The 18,549-nt window shown below is 44.2% G+C and overlaps 2 protein-coding genes across 2 annotated transcripts in view; both read left to right on the top strand.

The window, feature by feature from the left end:
• The first annotated feature begins 3 nt into the window (after positions 1–3).
• On the top strand, positions 4–17,408 carry F2RL1 (F2R like trypsin receptor 1). The gene is made up of 3 exons (XM_002744844.6): positions 4–77; positions 186–334; positions 14,206–17,408. Exons 2-3 carry the CDS (start codon positions 253–255, stop codon positions 15,315–15,317), a joined length of 1,194 nt encoding a protein of 397 aa, XP_002744890.1. The 5' UTR covers positions 4–77; positions 186–252; the 3' UTR covers positions 15,318–17,408.
• The window catches only part of S100Z (S100 calcium binding protein Z), a 53,052-nt gene continuing 34,608 nt past the window's right edge, over positions 106–18,549 (top strand). Inside the window, exon 1 of the mRNA XM_008991913.5 lies at positions 106–334. The gene's annotated coding sequence lies outside the window, so the exon portion shown is untranslated. The remainder of the gene's footprint in view (positions 335–18,549) is intronic.

Raw genomic sequence — 18,549 nt, 5'->3', positions numbered from 1 at the left:
GGCGCAGTCGCGCAGAGCAGGTATCCGGGGGCTGGGCCGGGGTGCGCGTTCCGGTCTCGGGGCGTGGCCTCCCGCAGGTGAGTCCAGCGGCGCCTCGGGTTTCCCAGAAACCTATCCCGCCCGGGTGAGGAGCGCAGAGGCTCCGATTTGGGGCGGGTGAGCTGACTTTCTCTCTGTGCGTCCAGTAGAGCTCTGAGTTTCGAATCCGTGACGGCTGATCCCCCGAGCGCCCGGCGTCGGGGCCTGGGGAGGATGCGGAACCCAAGCGCGGCGTGGCTGCTGGGGGCCGCTGTCCTGCTGGCGGCCTCTGTCTCCTGCAATGGCACTATCCAAGGTGAGAAACCTGGCCAAGGAGGGCTCGTACCGCTGAGGAGCTGGGGTCCCGGGCACGTCGGGCAGACGGTGGGATCCGGGCAGGTACGCGAAGGGTGTTCTGCAGCTGGCACCCACCTCCACGAATCCCTCAGCCTCCCCTTGATAGCTTTGATGGTGGGGGTCTCTGCGCCAAGGAGGCACCCTGGTGGGACATGGGGGAGCAGCTGAAGTCGGCAGAGCCCGGCAGAGGTATAGATTTCCCCAAAGACCTCCGCTTCCCGGAGAGACTCTCATGCTGGGCACCTGCAGCCCCCAGCTGGGGTGCGGGGAAAAGGAGGGAAGGAAGGAGTCACCGTGTCTAAAGGGTACCCAGAGGACCCAGTCCCCTCCCCGGGCTTGGTTTCTTTGTAAACACTAAGTCCTTAGGAGCTTTTCGCCCACTCTGGAGACTTCCTCTGCTGGCCCGGTGGGGCCAATGGAGTTAGCGAGCTGATAGCACAGGGCAGGGCAGAGTGGGTGGGAACCCGCGGCCCGACAACCTTCTAGGTTGTTTTTTGCGCCCCTTACCCAACTACTGGAAGCCTTTATTCGGGTTTTGCCCCCGGTGTTCGAGACCCACCCGGGACTCGTGGCTCCTGGCACAAACGGTGGAAGGCGGGGGGTATGAAAGTCAGGGCCGACCCTGCTGGGTTCTCGTGGTAATGAGTGCTCGGGCCAGTTGGAAGACAGTAGGATTTACGAGTGGAACTTCTAGGACCCTGACTTATATTTGACCAGTTGACCCTCTGGGCCTGGGGTTCCGAGACCTACCTAGTGTGCCACCCAGAGCGGCCACTGGCGGCCACCCAGCTCTGCAGGCCGGAGCTGGCCGAGCAGCGCTTGCACCCGGCCGCCGCTTTCCTCGGGTGTGCTGCTCCAGGTGTGCTCGAACTTGTTCTGCGGGGAGTGTGTTCTTCCGGGCCCAGCAGGCCTCGCTGTGGCCGTGGGGTATGTTTGACCTGCGATCGCGCCACTGTGATGCTAACCGAGGCCCTGCAGTTTGTGGCAGCCTGGGTAGCAGTCAAAGGGAGGTTTTATTTCCCTGAGAAATGTGCAGACTTGCTGTAAAACGCAGTTTCTCACTTTTATCCTCTTCATAAAGACAATGTAAAAGAGCATATCACGGTGGGTGGGTTGGAATTAGATGGAAGAATGTGATCCTTTTCCCTCTGCAGTTAGGAGAAAGGGTGTTATGGTTTAAGCTTGAAAACTGTGCACCACTGGTATATTTTTTATTAATCAGCATCAGAATAAAGACATTTAGTTCTGGGAAGTATTGAAAACTGTAATGAACACCTCTCTCCTCTATGTCCTTTAAAGTTGGAAACTTAAAATTCAGGAGCAAAGGTTAGGAAGAGCAAACTTTAAAAAAAATACATGTTGGTATAGATGATTCAACATCTTTATGATTCAGAGGTCTGTCTAGGAAGCATGCCCCGATTATTTGGCTTATTCTTGTTTACCCCTCTTGGTGGGGGATTGGGAGATCCCTGGAGTACAAGGTGAGCTTGATTTAACAACAAGGAAAAGTCAGGTTACTTGTTAACTAGAGCCATTTAATATTGCACCTTGTTCCTCATCCTCCCCGCACCATACTTTTATTCTTTTGCTGGGTAACTTTCCCAAAGGATTTCTGTAGGTCTTGGCTCACTCCCTTCTGCGGGCCCCTCAGTTGGCTGCAAGGCTGATTTGGGGTTTCATTTTCTTCCCAAAGCCTCACTCCAAAAGACTGCCTCATAGAAAGGAACTCAGCCTAGATTACAACCTTCTCATGGTACAAGTGAGGGACACTGAATTGGGGAGGAGGCAAGGCAAGGAACACAGTCCATCATGGCCCCACTTTCTTTCCCCTCACAACAGTAATTGATCATGATTTGGGTAAATATGTTTAACGTGTCCTCACTGTATTATTAACTCCTGGAGGCAGGGGACCCTACTATCCTTTCCATCACATCTAGCATAGTCTCCTCACCCACCGGACCTCAATAAATAGCAAATGAATAAAGTGAGAAATCTTGCCCAGAGTACCCTGGCTGTCCATGTCGTGTTCATTTCAGTCAGCTTCTCTCTGCCACTTACTTATTTTTTCCACCATGTTGCCAGCCTAGGTCATTCCATATCTCTTTTGGAGACTGAAATTTCTGTCTTCTTTATAATTGGTTTGGTGTTTTGTTTTTGTTTTGCCCAGGCTGAAGTGCAGTGGTGTGATTTTGGCTCATTGCAACCTCCACCTCTCCTGGGTTTGAGTGATTCTCCTGCCTCAGACTCTCAATTAGCTGGGACTGCAGGCGTGCATCACCACCCCCAGCTAATTCTTTTTTTTTTAGATGGAGTCTCACTCTGTTTCCCAGGCTGGAGTGCAGTGGCACCTTCTCGGCTCACTGCAACCTCTGCCTCCGAGGTTCAAGCAAATCTCCTTTCTCAGCTTCCCAAGTAGCTGGGACTACAGGTGCCTGCCAGCACCCCCAGCTAATTTTTGTATTTTTAGTGGAGAATGGGTTTCACCATATTTGTCAGGCTGGTCTGGAACTCCTGACCTCAGGTGATCCACCTGCTTTGGCCTTCCAAAGTGCTGGGATTACAGGCATGAGCCACTGCACCCTACCTATAATTTATTTATTTATTTATTTATTTAAAGATGGGGTTTCACCATGTTGGTCAGGCTGGTCTTGACCTCAGGTGATCCGCCCACCTTGGCCTCCAAAGTGCTTGGATTACAGGTGTGAGCCACCACGCCTGGCCTAATTTTTTTTTAATTATAAAAATAATATGTGATCGCTGTAGGGAAAAATGAGCCAAAACAAAAGAAGAGGAAAATTTAATTAAATCACCCTGAACTTCAGTACCAAAGTAGCCACTGCTAACATTTCTGCTTACATCTTTTCTCACTCTTTATTATATCCATGCACAAAATACATATTCACGAATACAGAAATCTGTTTCTGCAAGTATGAGATTATATAAGCAGATCAGTATCTTGTCAATACATATAAAACATTTTAAATGACTCTAAAATGTTATAGGAGGATATATCAATTTAAAAATTAGTCCTTTGGTGATAGACGTGGTATTTACAATTTTTTTATCTTTTTTTTTTTTCCCTGAGACAGAGTCTCTCTGTCGCCCAGGCTGGAATGCAGTGGCACGATCTTGGCTTACTACAACTTCTGCCTCCCGGTTCAAGTGATTCTCATGCCTCAGCCTCCAGAGTAGCTGGGACTACAGGTGCATGCCACCATGCCTGGCTGAATTTTGTGTTTTTGATATAAACAGGGTTTTGCCGTTTTGGCCAGGCTGGTCTTGAACTCCTGACCTCAAGTGATCCATTTCAGCCTCCCAAAGTGCTGGGATTAAAGGTGTGAGCCACCATCCTTGGCCAATGTTTTGTAATATGACAGAACACTGCAGTGAACTGGAAGATAGGACTTTAAATGTGATCCTTTTGCTTGCCTTGTAGTTACTAAGTAACCTTGATAGGTGATGTTTTAGTAAAGTCTGTATTTGTCTTTCTTATGGTTTTATTAGCTTGGCAAATGTTGAAGAAAACAGTTCATTCTGAAAGAACACTTGAGAAAATGTACTAAATGTATAGCTAGGGAGGGGCACCCCACAATTGAAACCTTTTATTTTTCAGCCTGTGCCCCCAAAGATTGGGAACAAAAAAGAACATTTGGGGTGAGGGCATCGTAGAGAAAGAGAGTGAAAGGAAGAGAGTTAATGCCAATAAAGTACTTGTTTTACACTTGGTTTGATGGGGAGGGTGGTCCACAAGAGGAGTATACTTAAAATAAATATTAAAGTTTTACATGCAGATTTTTCCAAAATTGTGCAAATCAGAAGGGTCTAAAAAAAGTGAAAATCTCTCATTCTTTCCAGTCTCCACTCTCAGCCTGACTTCTCGGGTTTGTTTGGTTGGCTGGCTGGTTTCGTTTGAGGCAGAGTCTCGCTCTGTCACCCAGGCTGGAGTGCAGTGGCGTGATCTAGGTTCACTGCAACCTGCATCTCCCAGGTTCAAGTGATTCTCCTGCCTCAGCCTTCTGAGTAGCTGGGATTACAGATGCACACCAACACCTCTGGCTAATTTTTGTACTTTTAGTAAAGCCAGGATTTTGCCATGTTGGCCTGGCTGGTCTTGAACTCCTGACCTCAAGTGATCTGCCTGCCTTGGCCTCCCAAAGTTCTGGGATTACAGGTGTGAGCCACTGTGCCCGGCCATCAGCTCAACTTCTCTATGCACAAATAATTCATAGGAATAGAAGGAGTATACTATACATACTGTGCTATGGTTTATTTATCTTTTTAACCTAATCAATTCCTAGTCAGTGTATAAAAATCTGTACAAATTTTTATAGGGGGGTAATTGAACTAATCCTCCCCACTGCCCCCCGCCCCATTTTTTTTTAAAGACCCAGAGTGCAGTGGCGGGATCATAGCTTACTGTAACCACCTCAGCTCCCAAGTAGCTAGGACTATGGCTAGTTTGCCACTACACCTAGCCTGACCTACTCCCTTAACCCCACCCGCAGTGGAGTTTTGCTCTGTCATCCAGGCTGGAGTGCAGTGGCGTGATCTTGGCTCACTGCAACCTCTGCCTCCCAGGTTCAAGCAATTCCCCTGCCTTAGCCTCCCAAGTAGCTGGATTACAGGCACCCGTTACCACACCTGGCTAATGTTTATTATTTTTAGTAGAGATGGGGTTTTACCATGTTGGCCTCGATTTACCAGGGGTGATCTCGAACTCCTGACCTCATGATCTGCCTGCTTCACCCTCCCAAAGTGCTGGGATTACAGGTGTGAGCCCCTGTGTCCAGCCCTAACTGCTCCCCTTTTTGATAGATGTTGAAATCAACATCTTTGTTTTACCATGCCAGACAATGTTCCAGTAAATATTCTTGTACATACAGTAACTTGGTGCACTTTAACTAGTAGATGCAGGGCAAATTCCTGGAAGTAAATTGCTAGGTCATATGGCAAGTACATTTATTTATTTATTTATTTATTTAGAGACAAGTTTCTCTCCTGTTGCCCAGGCTGTACTGCAATGGCGTGATCTCGTCTCACCACAATCTGCCTCCCAGATTCAAGCGATTCTCCCACCTCAACCTCCTGGGATTACAGGCATGTGCTACCACCCCTGGCTAATTTTGTATTTTTAGTAGAGATGAGGGTTTCTCCATGTTTGGCAGGCTGGTCTCAAACTCCCAACCTTACATCATATCCCCCACCTCGGCCTCCCAAAGTGCTGAGATTACAGGCATGAGCCACCGTGCTGGTGGTAGTACATTTAAAATTTTGATATGTTTTGTCAAATTACCCACCAAAAATATTATACCAATTTATACTCCTTTGAGATAGTAAAGCCAAATAATATAGAGAGGTGTAGAATAAAAAGAAAAATTCTCCTGTCCCCTCCTGTACTCCACAGAGCCAGTCACTTTTTATTGTTTGGTGGGTATCCTTTTAGATTTCACGTTTTGCAAATTGTACATTATAATTTTATTATACAAATGGAAGCACATTAAGGCCGGGCGCAGTGGCTCACACCTGTAATCTCAGCACTTTGGGGGCTGAAGCGGGCGGATCACAAGGTCAGGAGTGTGAGACCAGCCTGACCAACAAGGTGAAACCCTGTCTCTATTAAAAATACAAAAATTAGCCAGGCATGTAGTCCCATCTACTCTGGAGGCTAAGGCAGAAGAATTGCTTGAAACCGGGAGGTGGAGGTTGCATTGAGCTGAGATCGCACACGTTGCACTCTAGCCTGGGTGACAGAGTGAGACTCCATTTCAAAACAAGCCAACAAACAAAAACAAATGGGAGCACATTGTTCTGCCAGTTTCTTTTTTTCAATTGACAATATATTGTGGCTGTCAAGACATTATACTAGCCAATCATGTCAAGATTATTGGCTAGTATAATGTCTACCCATAGTGATAAGGACTACGTCAGGGACATGGTAAGTTAGCAATAAGCAGCTGTTTGTCTGTAGCTGGATGGGGGATGCTGCCTTGAGCTTCTGTGAGTGTGTATTTTTACATACTTGGGCTGTAATTGTTTATTACAGCCCTAGAAATGGAAATGTAATTGTAGCCAGGCACTTTATATGTGTTTAAACTTCATTTGTGCATTTACCCTCTCCTCAACGCTGTGAAATACAAATGATTTTACTTGGTCGACAATTGGGAGCTGGGATAGCAGCGGTTATCTAGACAAGCTCTGTGAGTTTTGGTGAGTGTAGGACACTGTACAGAGTCCGCCTATGCACTGGGCTGAGGGGGCTTCAGGGACCTCTGAGCAGCGTCTTGACATTTACCAGTGTTATAGAACAGTTAATACCAAATGTAGCTTTGATGGAGATCATTCAAGGTTATACATTGGAATATTCTAAGAAAACGTTTATTTTTTAAGAAAATGTTATGGTGCCTTTCCTTGCTCCTTTTTTGGTCTTTATTTTAGCATTCTTATTTAAAACAGATTTTGAGCACTCTTTATGTGAGCTTTCCCGACTTGGGACATACTTGGTTTTATGGAGAATTTTAATCATATAGAAGTATACTATTACAGTGAATGCCACGTACCCACCACTCAACTTCACTAATTATTAACTGTTGGCTGATTTTGTTTCATCTATTCCCCAACCCATCTCTCACCCCTCTTCCCTGTTACTTTTTCTTTTCTTTTCTTTTTCCCCCTTTCGTATGATACTGAGCCTGTGTTTTTTTTTTTTAACAGCTTTACTAAGAATTCCGTATCAGATAATTTGCACACCATACAATTCACCCATTTAAAGTGTATAACTTAGTGGCTTTTAGTGTAGTCACAGAATTATTCAGCCGTTACCACAAACAATTTTAGAACATTTAATTACCCTGGAAGAAACACCTTAGCTGTCATTCACCAGTCTTCTGGTCTTAGCCCATGGCAAACAGTAATCTACTTTCTATTTATGGATTTGCCTGTTGTAGACATTTGATAGAAATGGGATAATATGTGGTCCTCTGTGACTGGCTTCTTTTGCCTAGCATAATCTTTTTGAGGTTCATCCATGTATCTATGTATCAGTACTTTTTTTTTTTTTTTGAGACTGAGTCTTGCTCTGCCACCTAGGCTGGAGTATAGTGGCACCATCTCTGCTACCTTTGCCTCTGGGTTCAAGCAATTCTCCTGCCTCAGCCTCCTGGGTAGCTGGGGCTGCAGGCCTGTGCCACCAAGCTTCACTAGTTTTTGTATTTCTAGTAGAGACAGAGTTTCACCATGTTGGCCAGGCTGCCTTGAGCTCCTGACCTCAGGTGATCTGCCTGCCTCAGCCTCCCAAGTACTTCATTTTTTAAAACAGCCAAATAATATTCCATTGTATGGATTTACTGCATTTTCTTTCTTTTTTTTCTTTTTCTTTTTCTTTTTTTTTTGAGACGGAGTCTCACTCTTTCACCCAGGCTGGAGGGCAGTGGCGTAATCTTTTCTCACGGCAACCTCCACCTCCCGAGTTCAGGTGATTTTTTGCCTCAGCCTCCCAAGTTGCTGAGACTACAAATGTGCGCCACCATACTTGGCTAATTCTTATATTTTTAACAGAGACCAGGTCTCACCATATTGGCCAGGCTGGTCTCGAACTCCTGACCTTGTAATCTGTCCACCTCGGCCTCCCTACGTGTTGGGATTACAGGTGTGAGCCACTGTGTCCAGCCTATTGCATTTTATTTCTGTTCATCTGTTGATGGGCATTTTGGTTGGTTTCACTTTTTTTTTTTTTCCAGCCTGGGCAACAGAGCAGGAGTTGCCCAGGCTGGAGTGCAGTGGTGTGATCTCTGACCTCCTGGGTTCAAGCAATCCGCCTCAGCCTCCATAGTATCTGAGACTACAAGTGTGCATCACTATGCCTGGCTAATTTTTTTAAATGTTTGTAGAGATGGAGTTCTGCTCTTTTGCCCAGGCTTGTCTCAAACTCCTGGCCTCAAACAGTTCTCCTACCTCACCCTCCCAAAGTGTTAGGATTACAGGTGAGCACCACTGTGCCCGGCCTACTTTTTGACTATTACAAATAATGCTGCTATGTGTACAGGTTTTTGTGTGGACTCTTATATACCTAGGAGTGGAGTTTCTGGGTCATATAGTAAACTATTTAACTATTTGAGGAACTGCCAGACAATTTTCCACAATAACTGCACCATTTTTTTAATATATATTTTTTGAGACATGGTTTCGCTCTGTCACACCAGGCTGGAGTGCAATGGTACGATCTTGGCTCACTGCAACCTCTGCCTCCTAATTCAGGCAATTTTCCTGTCTTGGCTCACTGCAACCTCTGCCTCCTAATTCAGGCAATTTTCCTGTCTCACCCTCCCGAGTTGCTCACATTACAGGTGTATGCCACCACGCCTGGCTGATTTTTGTATTTTTAGTACAGATGGGGTTTCACCATGTTGGCCAGGCTGGTCTCAAACTCCTGACCTCAGGTGATCCACCTGCCTCAGCCTCCCATAGTGCTGGGATTAGAGGTGTGAGCCACTCTGCCTGGCCATGCACCATTTTGTATTCCTATCAGCAGTGTCTGAGGGTTTCAATTCCTGTGGTTGTAAAATAAATCTCAGATATAATTTCATCCTAAAATATTTTAGAATGTATTAATAAAGTATGAGGAACTTCTTTTTCAAATATAACCATAATGCCATTATATTATCTACTAACATTAATTTTTAATGTAATCAAATAGTATTCAAATTTTTTATTTTTTATAGAGACAGGGGTCTCATTGTGTCACCCACAGTGGAGTGCAGTGGCACAATCTCACTAAACCATTGAACTCCTGGTCTCAAGTGATCCTGCCGTTTCAACTTCCCAAGTAGCCAGGACTACAGGTGTGCCCCACCATGTCTGGCTAATTTTGTATTTTTAATTTTTTTTTAGAGACAGGGTCTTGCTATGTTGGCCAGGCTGGTCTCAAACCTTGGCCTCAAGAAGTTTTTTCACCTCGGCCTTGCAAAACACTGGGATTATAGGCATGAACAACCATGCCTGGCTCTGTGTTCAAATTTCTAATTGTCTTATAAATGTTATTTTAGGCTGGGTACAGTGGCTCACGCCTGTAATTCCAACACTTTGGGAGGCTGAGGTGGGCAAATCACTTGAGATCAGGAGTTTCAGACCAGCCTGACCAACATGGTAAAACCCCATCTCTACTAAAAATACAAAAATTAGCTAGGTATGGTGGTGTGGGCCTGTAATTCCAGCTACTTGGGAAGCCAAGGCAGGAGAATCACTTGAACCTGGGAGGCAGAAGTTACAGTGAGCCACCATCGCACCACTGCATTCCGGTTTGGGTGACAGAGTGAGACTCCATCTCAAAAATAAAATGTTATTTTTATGGTTTGTTTGAATCAGGATTCAAGCAAGATACACACATTATATGACTGATATGTCTTTTAAATCTTCTACTCTATAAATTTCACCTTCACCCCTTTTTTTTCCTTTTTTCTTCTTTATTTTTTTTTTTTTAAAGATGGGGTCTTGCTATGTTGCTTAGTCTGGTCTTGAACTCCTGGTCTCAATCAATCCTCCTGCCTTGGCCTCCCAAAATGCTGGGTATTGAAGGCATGAGCCACTGTGCATGGCCCTCTTTCTTATTTTTTTGCCTTTTAATTTATATTTTGTAAAAGACAGGTCATTTATCCTGTAGCGGTTCCCAGAGTCTCAATTTTACTATCTATACTTGTGGTGTTAAGTTTGCCCCTTTCATTTCAATTACTTTGGTGTTGGATAAATTCCACAATAACTGCAGCAGTTACTCAGTCTGTAACACTAATCAAGCACTGAATCCAACACCAAATTAATTTCCAGTGTGTTACTTTCTAATTGTTACATACATTGTCACTCTCTGATTGTGGTGCTTCAGAATTGGTTGCTGTCCTCACTGCAGCTTTGAAAAGTTAAGTGGCCTGTGAAATCAATGTTAAAGAATAGTAACTGGCTCTTTTTCTTTTCTTTTTTTTTTTTTTTGACAGAGTCTCATTCTGTTGCCAGGCTGGAGTGGAATGCATGATCTTGGTTCACTGCACCCTCCACCTCCGGGGTTCGAGCAATTCTTGTGTCTCAGCTTCCTGAGTAGCTGGGATTACAGGAGCCGGTCACACACCCAGCTAATTTTTCTGTTTTTAATCGAGACAGGATTTCACCATGTTGGCCAGGATGGTCTCAATCTCCTGACATTGTGATCCATCCATCTCGGCCTTCCAAAATGCTGGGATTACAGGTGTGAGCCACCGCACCTGGCCATAACTAGTTTTTTATAATAATAGAATACAATAGAAAATATCAGTGTACCCTATGTAATAAGAATAATTATTATTCTGTGAACCTTTTTTCCACCATGGATATGTGTATTGGGAACTGGATTACTATGTAGACTATGGTTTTTAGGGGTTATGGTCAAATATTTGAAGAACACTGTAATATGTAGAATTTTTTTTAAAAACAACATTTTTTGAAGAATTATAAAAAAAAAACAAATATTAGAAATAGGACTATGTTAGGCATATTAGTTTCTTGTGGCTACCATAACAAATTGCCATATACTGCTGATGTAAAACAATGCATTTATTCTGTCAGTTCTGGTGGCCAGAATTCTGAAATCAAGGAGCTGGGACCACATACCCTACAAAGGCTCTGAGGGAGAGTCCATTCCTTGCCCTTTGCGGCTTGCAGTGGCTGCTGGCATTTCTTGCCATTCTCCTTGGCCTGTTCCTTGGCGTGACTCCAATCTCTGCTTTCATTCTCATGTGACTCACTCCTGTGGCTTTTCCTTTTCTACGTGTCGCAGATCTCTTTCTGTCTTTCCCTCTTTTTTTTTTTTTTTGAGACCGAGTCTCACTCTGTCACCCAGGCTGGAGTGTAGTGGCATGATCTCGGCTCCCTGAAAACTCCACCTCACAGGTACAAGCAATTCTCCTGCCTCAGCCTCCTGAGTAGCTGGGACTACAGGCACGTGCCACCACACCTGGCTAATTTTTGTATTTTTAGTAGAGACAGGGTTTCACCATGTTGACCAGGCTTGTCTCTAACTCCTGACGTCAAGTGACCTGCCCTCCTCAGCTTCCCAAAGTGCTGGGATTACAGGCGTGAGCCAGCACACCTGGCCTCTGCCTTTATCTTAAAATAGACACTTGTCTTTAGATTTAGGGCCCACCTAGATAACTCAGGGAGATCTTATCTCAGGACCCTTATTTCTATCTGCAAAAACCCTTTTGCTAAATAATGTTCACAGAGTCTGGGAATTAGGACGTAAACTTCTCTTTTGGGGGTACCACCTTTCAACCCACTACACTAAGTGAAAAATGAAATATTGATCTCTGCATCCTCCAGCACTCTGCCCAGCCTAGCATCCCAAATAGGGAAGCATTAAGATGTGAAAAATTCTGCCGAACGTTAGTGTAAAGCTAGAAGTGGAGAAATGATGACCAAGCATAACATTATGAATAACAGCATGAGTGGGTTCAGTGTCCTCCCTGGTATACTGCAGTGCAAGTACTGCCCTGTCTTCTCTGCTTGGGGAAAGTCTACTTTTCCCTAGCATTAGAGGAAAATTCTTTGGTATTCTTAAATTGTCCTTACTTACTCCTGCAGGTTCATGAATACTTCCGGGCAGAATGTAGGGATATGCCATTCATTTGTTTGTGTTTTTTAGGTCAACTTTATAATATAAGAGAGGGAGAATAAGTTAGCTTTTCATGCTGCTTGCTTGAAAGTCAGAACACAAATCTGTTATCAGTACAGTCACCTGTCCAGGACAGACAGTTTTCCTGCCAGCTGGCCTCCATGGGAAGTTCTCTAGGAAGCCAGCATATGAGCATGGGGAATCCCTGCCTATTGTTGAGGCTATCCTTGTGGGTAAAAAGGGAATGTCCCTTGTGGTCCTGGGAATCTCCCTGTGGCAAGCATTGAATAGGGTATGATGAATAGTCCAGGATGGATCCTGGCTCAGGGCTAGAATGGGATAGAAGGCCATTGCCAAACGAGAAATTAGAAAACCGGTGTCAGGATGGGGATCATTATTTTACACACTTGAGAATTTGGAAAGGAATTACTGAGCAATCCTAAACTCATTTTTTTTTTTTTTTTTTTTATGGAGTCTCACTCTTGTCACCCAGGCTGGAGGGCAGTGACGTGATCTTGGATCACTGGAATGTCCACCTCCTGGGTTCAAGCGATTCTCTCGCCTCAGCCTCCCAAGTAGCTGGGATTACAGGCACCCATGCCTGGCTAATTTTTGTTTGCTTTGTTTTTGAGACAGAGTTTCCCTCTTGTTGCCCAGGCTAGAGTGCAATGGCACAATCTCAGCTCACCACAAACTCTGCCTCCCAGGTTCAAGTGATTCTCTTTCCTCAGCCTCCTGAGTAGCTGGGATTATGGCATGTGCCACCCGCCCAGCTAATTTTGTATTTTTAGTAGAGGTGGGGTTTCACCATGTTAGGCTGGTCTCAAACTCCTGACCTCAGGTGATCCACCCACCTCAGCCTCCCAAAGTGCTGGGATTACAGGCGTAAGCTACCGTGCCCTGCCCTAATTTTTGTTTTGTTTTTTTTTTTTTTTATCAATAGAGACGGGGTTTCACCATGTTAGCCAGGGTGGTCTCAAACTCCTGACCTCATGTGATCTGCCTATCTCGGCCTCCCAAAGTGCTGCGATTACGGGCATGAGCCACCACGCCCAGCAAACTGATCTTTACTAATTATAGATGAAAGGACTGTTGTCAGACATGTGATAAGAATAGCTAGAGCCAGACATGATGGCTCATGCCTGTAATTACAGCACTTTGGGAGGCTGAGGTGGGAGGATCACTTAAGACCAGGAGTTCGAGATCAGCTTAGTCAACCCCATCTCTAAAAAATAAAAAGAAATAAAAAGAATAGCTAGGGACTAATGAATGTGAGTAGTTTATAAAAATAAATGGAAATATTGTTAGTCTTTATATTCCTAGAAATCAATGTTCCACATGCATCCCACAACTCTCCACAGCTCCCTGATACAAAGATACTCACTGTAAGAAGAAAATCCCATAAAACCAAACTAAACCAGACAATATAAATCTTAATGATCTCATTACATAAAGAAAAGGCCCTATAAGCTTTTTGTGGAATCCTCTAATAATATATTTCTGTCTTCATCTAAAGTACTTTCATTTGAGGCTGGGCTCAGTGGCTCACACTTGTAATCTCACCACTTTGGGAGGCTGAGGCAGGAGAATCTTTTTTAGTTTTTGAGATGGAATCTTGCTCTGTTGCCAGGCTGTAGTGCAGTGGCAAGATCTCGGCTCACTGCAATCTCCACCTCCTGGGTTCAAGAGATTCTCCTGCCTCAACCTTCTGAGTAGCTGGAACTACAGGCACACGCCACCATGCCCAACTAATTTTTGTACTTTTAGTAGAGACGGGGTTTCACCATGTTGGCCAGGATTGTCTTGATCTCTTGACCTCGTGATCCACCCGCCTCAGCCTCCCAAAGTGCTGGGATTACAGGTGTGCACCCCGCACCCAGCCGAGACAGGAGAATCTTAAGGCCAAGAGTTTGAGAACAGCCTGGGAAACATAGCGAGACCCTGTCTCTACAAAAAGTAAAAAATTAGCCAGGCATAGTGGTGCATGCCTGTGGCCTGGCTGCCCAGGAGGATCACTCAAACCCAAAAGTTTGAGGCTGCAGTGCGTTATGATTGCTCCACTACACTCCAGCCTGGGTGACAGTGAGACCCTGTCTCATCAATTAAAAAATGAATGAATGAATGTACTTTCATTTGAACAACCAGCGTTACTGCTGAAACATTTATTTTTGTAATGACCCTTGACTTCCTTTCTTGTACAGGAGCCAATAGATCCTCTAAAGGAAGAAGTCTTATTGGTAAGGTTGATGGTACATCCCATGTCACTGGAAAAGGAGTTACAGTTGAACCAGGCTTTTCTGTGGATGAGTTTTCTGCATCTGTCCTCACTGGAAAACTGACCACTGTATTCCTTCCAATTGTCTACACCATTGTCTTTGTGGTGGGTTTGCCAAGTAATGGCATGGCCCTGTGGGTCTTTCTCTTCCGAACTAAGAAGAAGCACCCTGCTGTGATTTACATGGCCAATCTGGCCTTGGCTGACCTCCTCTCCGTCATCTGGTTCCCCTTGAAGATTGACTATCACATACATGGCAACAACTGGATTTATGGGGGAGCTCTTTGTAATGTGCTCATTGGTTTTTTCTATGGGAACATGTACTGCTCCATTCTCTTCATGACCTGCCTCAGTGTGCAGAGGTATTGGGTCATCGTGAACCCCATGGGGCACTCCAAGAAGAAGGCAAACATTGCCATTGGCATCTCCCTGGCAATATGGCTGCTGATTCTGCTGGTCACCATCCCCTTGTATGTTGTGAAGCAGACCATCTTCATTCCAGCCCTAAACATCACGACCTGTCATGATGTTTTGCCTGAGCAGCTCTTGGTAGGAGACATGTTCAATTACTTCCTCTCTCTGGCCATTGGGGTCTTTCTGTTCCCAGCCTTCCTCACAGCCTCTGCCTACGTACTGATGATCAGAATGCTGCGATCTTCTGCCATGGATGAAAACTCAGAGAAGAAAAGGAAGAGGGCCATCAAACTCATTATCACTGTCCTGGCCATGTACCTGATCTGCTTCACTCCTAGTAACCTTCTGCTCGTGGTGCATTATTTTCTGATTAAAAGCCGGGGCCAGAGTCATGTCTATGCCCTGTACATTGTAGCCCTCTGCCTCTCCACCCTCAACAGCTGCATTGACCCCTTTGTCTATTATTTTGTTTCACAAGATTTCAGGGATCACACAAAGAACGCTCTCCTTTGCCGAAGCGTCCGCACTGTAAAGCAGATGCAAGTATCCCTCACCTCAAAGAAATACTCCAGGAAATCCAGCTCTTACTCTTCAAGTTCAACCAGTGTTAAGACCTCCTATTGAGTTTTCCAAGTCTTCTGATGGGAGTTGCACAGTAGGATGTGGAGCCTATTTAATGTTATGGGGACATGTCTGTAATTTCCTAAGCAAACGGGTCTCACCACATACCATTTGGATGCAGCACCTCTTAGGATTGCTAGAAGCTCCTCTGTTTACATGAGAAAAATAGTCCCCCAAATTAACACTGGTGTCTGTTTCAAAATTTCTCTACTCAGATGTCCCTAGAAACTGAACCAACAGAAGCAGACTTTTCAGAAGATGGTGAAGACAAAAACTCAGTAACTTGCACAAAGTAGACATGGTGTGAAGACTCACTTCTCAGCTGAAATTATATACACACACGTATATATATATATATATATATTACATCTGGGGTTGTGATAGACTTGTTAAGGCTTCAGTAACTTCAGAGATGATCAGTCCAATTGAACGACCTTACAAATGAGGAAACTAAGATAAAGGAGCTGCCAGAATCAGGTTTCCATTCATCAGAATCATTATGGATCTTGGTTAGGCACAGTGCCTTGTGCCTGTAATCCCAGCACTTTGGGAGGCCAACACAGGCAGATCACTTGAGTTCAGGAGTTTAAGACCAGCCTGGCCAACATGGTGAAACCTCTTCTCTACCAAAAATAAAAAGTTAGCTGGGTGTGGTGGTGCATATCTGTAATCCCAGCTACTCAGAAGGCTGAGGCACGAGAATCAAGTATCACTTTAACTCAGGAGGCAGAGGTTGCAGTGAACCGAGATTGCCCCACTGCAGCCTTAGTGACAGAGTGAGACTCTGTTTCGGGAAGAAAAAAAAAGTCATTGTGAATTTTGTTCAAAATGGGGATTCCTCAGATTCAGTAATGAGAGCTCAGACTCTGGGAACAGGGTCGGGGAATCTGTGTGGTACAAGCCTGCGTGATGTTTATGCGCACAAAGATTTGAGAACCATTGATCTGAATGCTGCTTTCATTTGACAAAGTGCTGTGATAATTTTTGAAAAGGGAAGCAAACAATGGTGCCTCTTTTATGTTCAGCTTATAACAAAATCTGTTTGTTGACTTATTAGGACTTTGAATTCCTTCTTTATTAACCCTTTGAGTTTTTGTATGTATTATTTTTACTTCAAGAAAAATATGGCTGGGTGCAGTGGCTCACGCCTGTAATCCCAGCACTTTGGGAGGCTGAGGTGGGAGATCATGAGGTCAGGAGTTCAAGACCAGCCTGACCAACATGGCGAAACCTGTCTCTACTAAAAATACAAAAATTAGCCAGGCGTAGTGGCACATGTCTGTGATCCCAGCTACTCAGGAGGCTGAGGCAGGAGAAATGCTTGAACCTGGGGAGGTGGAGGTTGCAGTGAGCCGAGATTGCACCACTGCACTCCAGCCTGGGCGACAGAGCGAGACTCTGTCTCAAAAAAAAAAGCCAGACATGGTGGCATTTGCCTGTAGTCCCAGCCACTTGGGAGGCTGAGGTGGGAGTATCACTTGAGCCCAGGAGTTCTGGGCTATAGTGCACTATGCTGATCGGGTGTCCACACTAAGTTCAGCATCAATATGGTGACCTCCTGGGAGCAGGGGACCACCAGGTTGCCTAAGGAGGGGTGAACTGGCCCAGGTCGGAAACAGAGCAGGTCAAAACTCCCGTGCTGATCAGTAGTGGGATCACACCTGTGAATAGCCACTGCACTCCAGCCTGGGCAACATAGCAAGACCCCATCTTTAAAAAAAAATACAATCAGAATTTTAAATGGGTATTTTTGTATAACTTTTTACTGACTTTAGTGATATTTTCATGTAGTCTAAGTAGTAGATTGTTTTGCCACTAAGAATAGCATTTACTACTTAGTATTTAAAAAAAAATTATTGTTGGAGTATTTATTGTCAGTTTTGTTCACTTGTTAACAAATACAAAATTATAAAGCCTTCAGAGGGTTTAGACCACACCTCTTTGGAAAACAGCACTAAAATAGATGAATTTGCAACATATTTAAGAGGCACCTGATGCCAAACTGACTTCATACAACGATTGTATTTGTGACTTTTAAAAATAATTATTTTCTTGTATAATTGATTTATAAATAATACATTTTTTTAAACAACATTTCTGAGTTGTGTGTTTGTTTTGAGGGAAGGAGTGAGAGAAGGGAAGCAATAGCTTCATGCCTCTAAAGGAAATGATGGGACCCTCACGCCAAACTCTGTGACAACTGTTTTTCATTTTTAAGTGTTTTAGAGTTTTTTCCACACCTGCATTATTTTAAAAGGATACAGGCTATTTAACATTTCAGGTATATTGCGATGTATTTAATTGTTTCCTTACCAAGGGCTTCTTAAGTTGTCACACCCCTACCCTCCTCTTTTTTTATATTAAAACAGTGCTGCATCAAATATCTGCATACACAGACATCTTTGAGCATATTTTTTGAAGATAAGTTTCTAGAAGTAGAATGGCCAGGTCAAAAGTTAGATGCCCGTTCTAAGTTTTGCTAAGTGTTGCCAAATTGTTTTCACTAATGTATACTTCTACCAAAATAGTATATTTGCACCTGTTTCCTGAAATGCTCATACACATTCCATGCTACCAATCTTTTGAAAGTTTCCCAATCTGATTGGAGGAAAAAAAAATCTCATTTTATTCAAGAAGCAGCACAGTGGCCTAATTTCTCTAAACTAAGTCCTAAAATGTCTGAAAATGTAAATACTTTGAGCAGTGAGGCCTCTTAATTTAAAAGTAACTTTCAGTTACTTACTAACAGTGAGGCCTCTTACTCTGAAAGTAAACTAAGATTTGCTGTCCTGCTGCTCAGGACAAAGGCAAGTATAAACTGATTTGGCTGGAGTTGTTTTATGGGCTTTTCCTAGGGTGTCACCTCAGTGGTTTGCAGCAGGAGTTTCAAACTTGTATTAATTTCCTGGTTATCAACATTTCATAAACCTTAGGGCTATAATCTCATCAGTATGCATAGTTTAGCGATTACAACTTTGTTCCTGGAGCATTAACCCTTTGGAGGCCCCTGAGAGGACTAGAATTTATTTCAGAATCAAAGGTAATCCTTGCTGTCCTCCAAATCTTGATTAAAATTATGGATTTTTGCTTTAGTGATCAGATGTCTTCTCAAAGAGAAGTTTCTGATATGTCCAGTCCTTTCCCGACCCCCAGTTCTGAAGACAAAAACCAAACCCTTAGTGATCAGGGATCTAGTCTCTGCATTTAATTCAAGCCTTGGAACTTCACTGAGAGG

The sequence above is a fragment of the Callithrix jacchus genome, chromosome 2, assembly GCF_049354715.1.
Source record: "Callithrix jacchus isolate 240 chromosome 2, calJac240_pri, whole genome shotgun sequence".
Lineage (NCBI taxonomy): Eukaryota > Metazoa > Chordata > Mammalia > Primates > Cebidae > Callithrix > Callithrix jacchus.
Note: the sequence above shows the minus strand (reverse complement) of the source record. Positions and strands in the feature narration are given on the sequence as shown.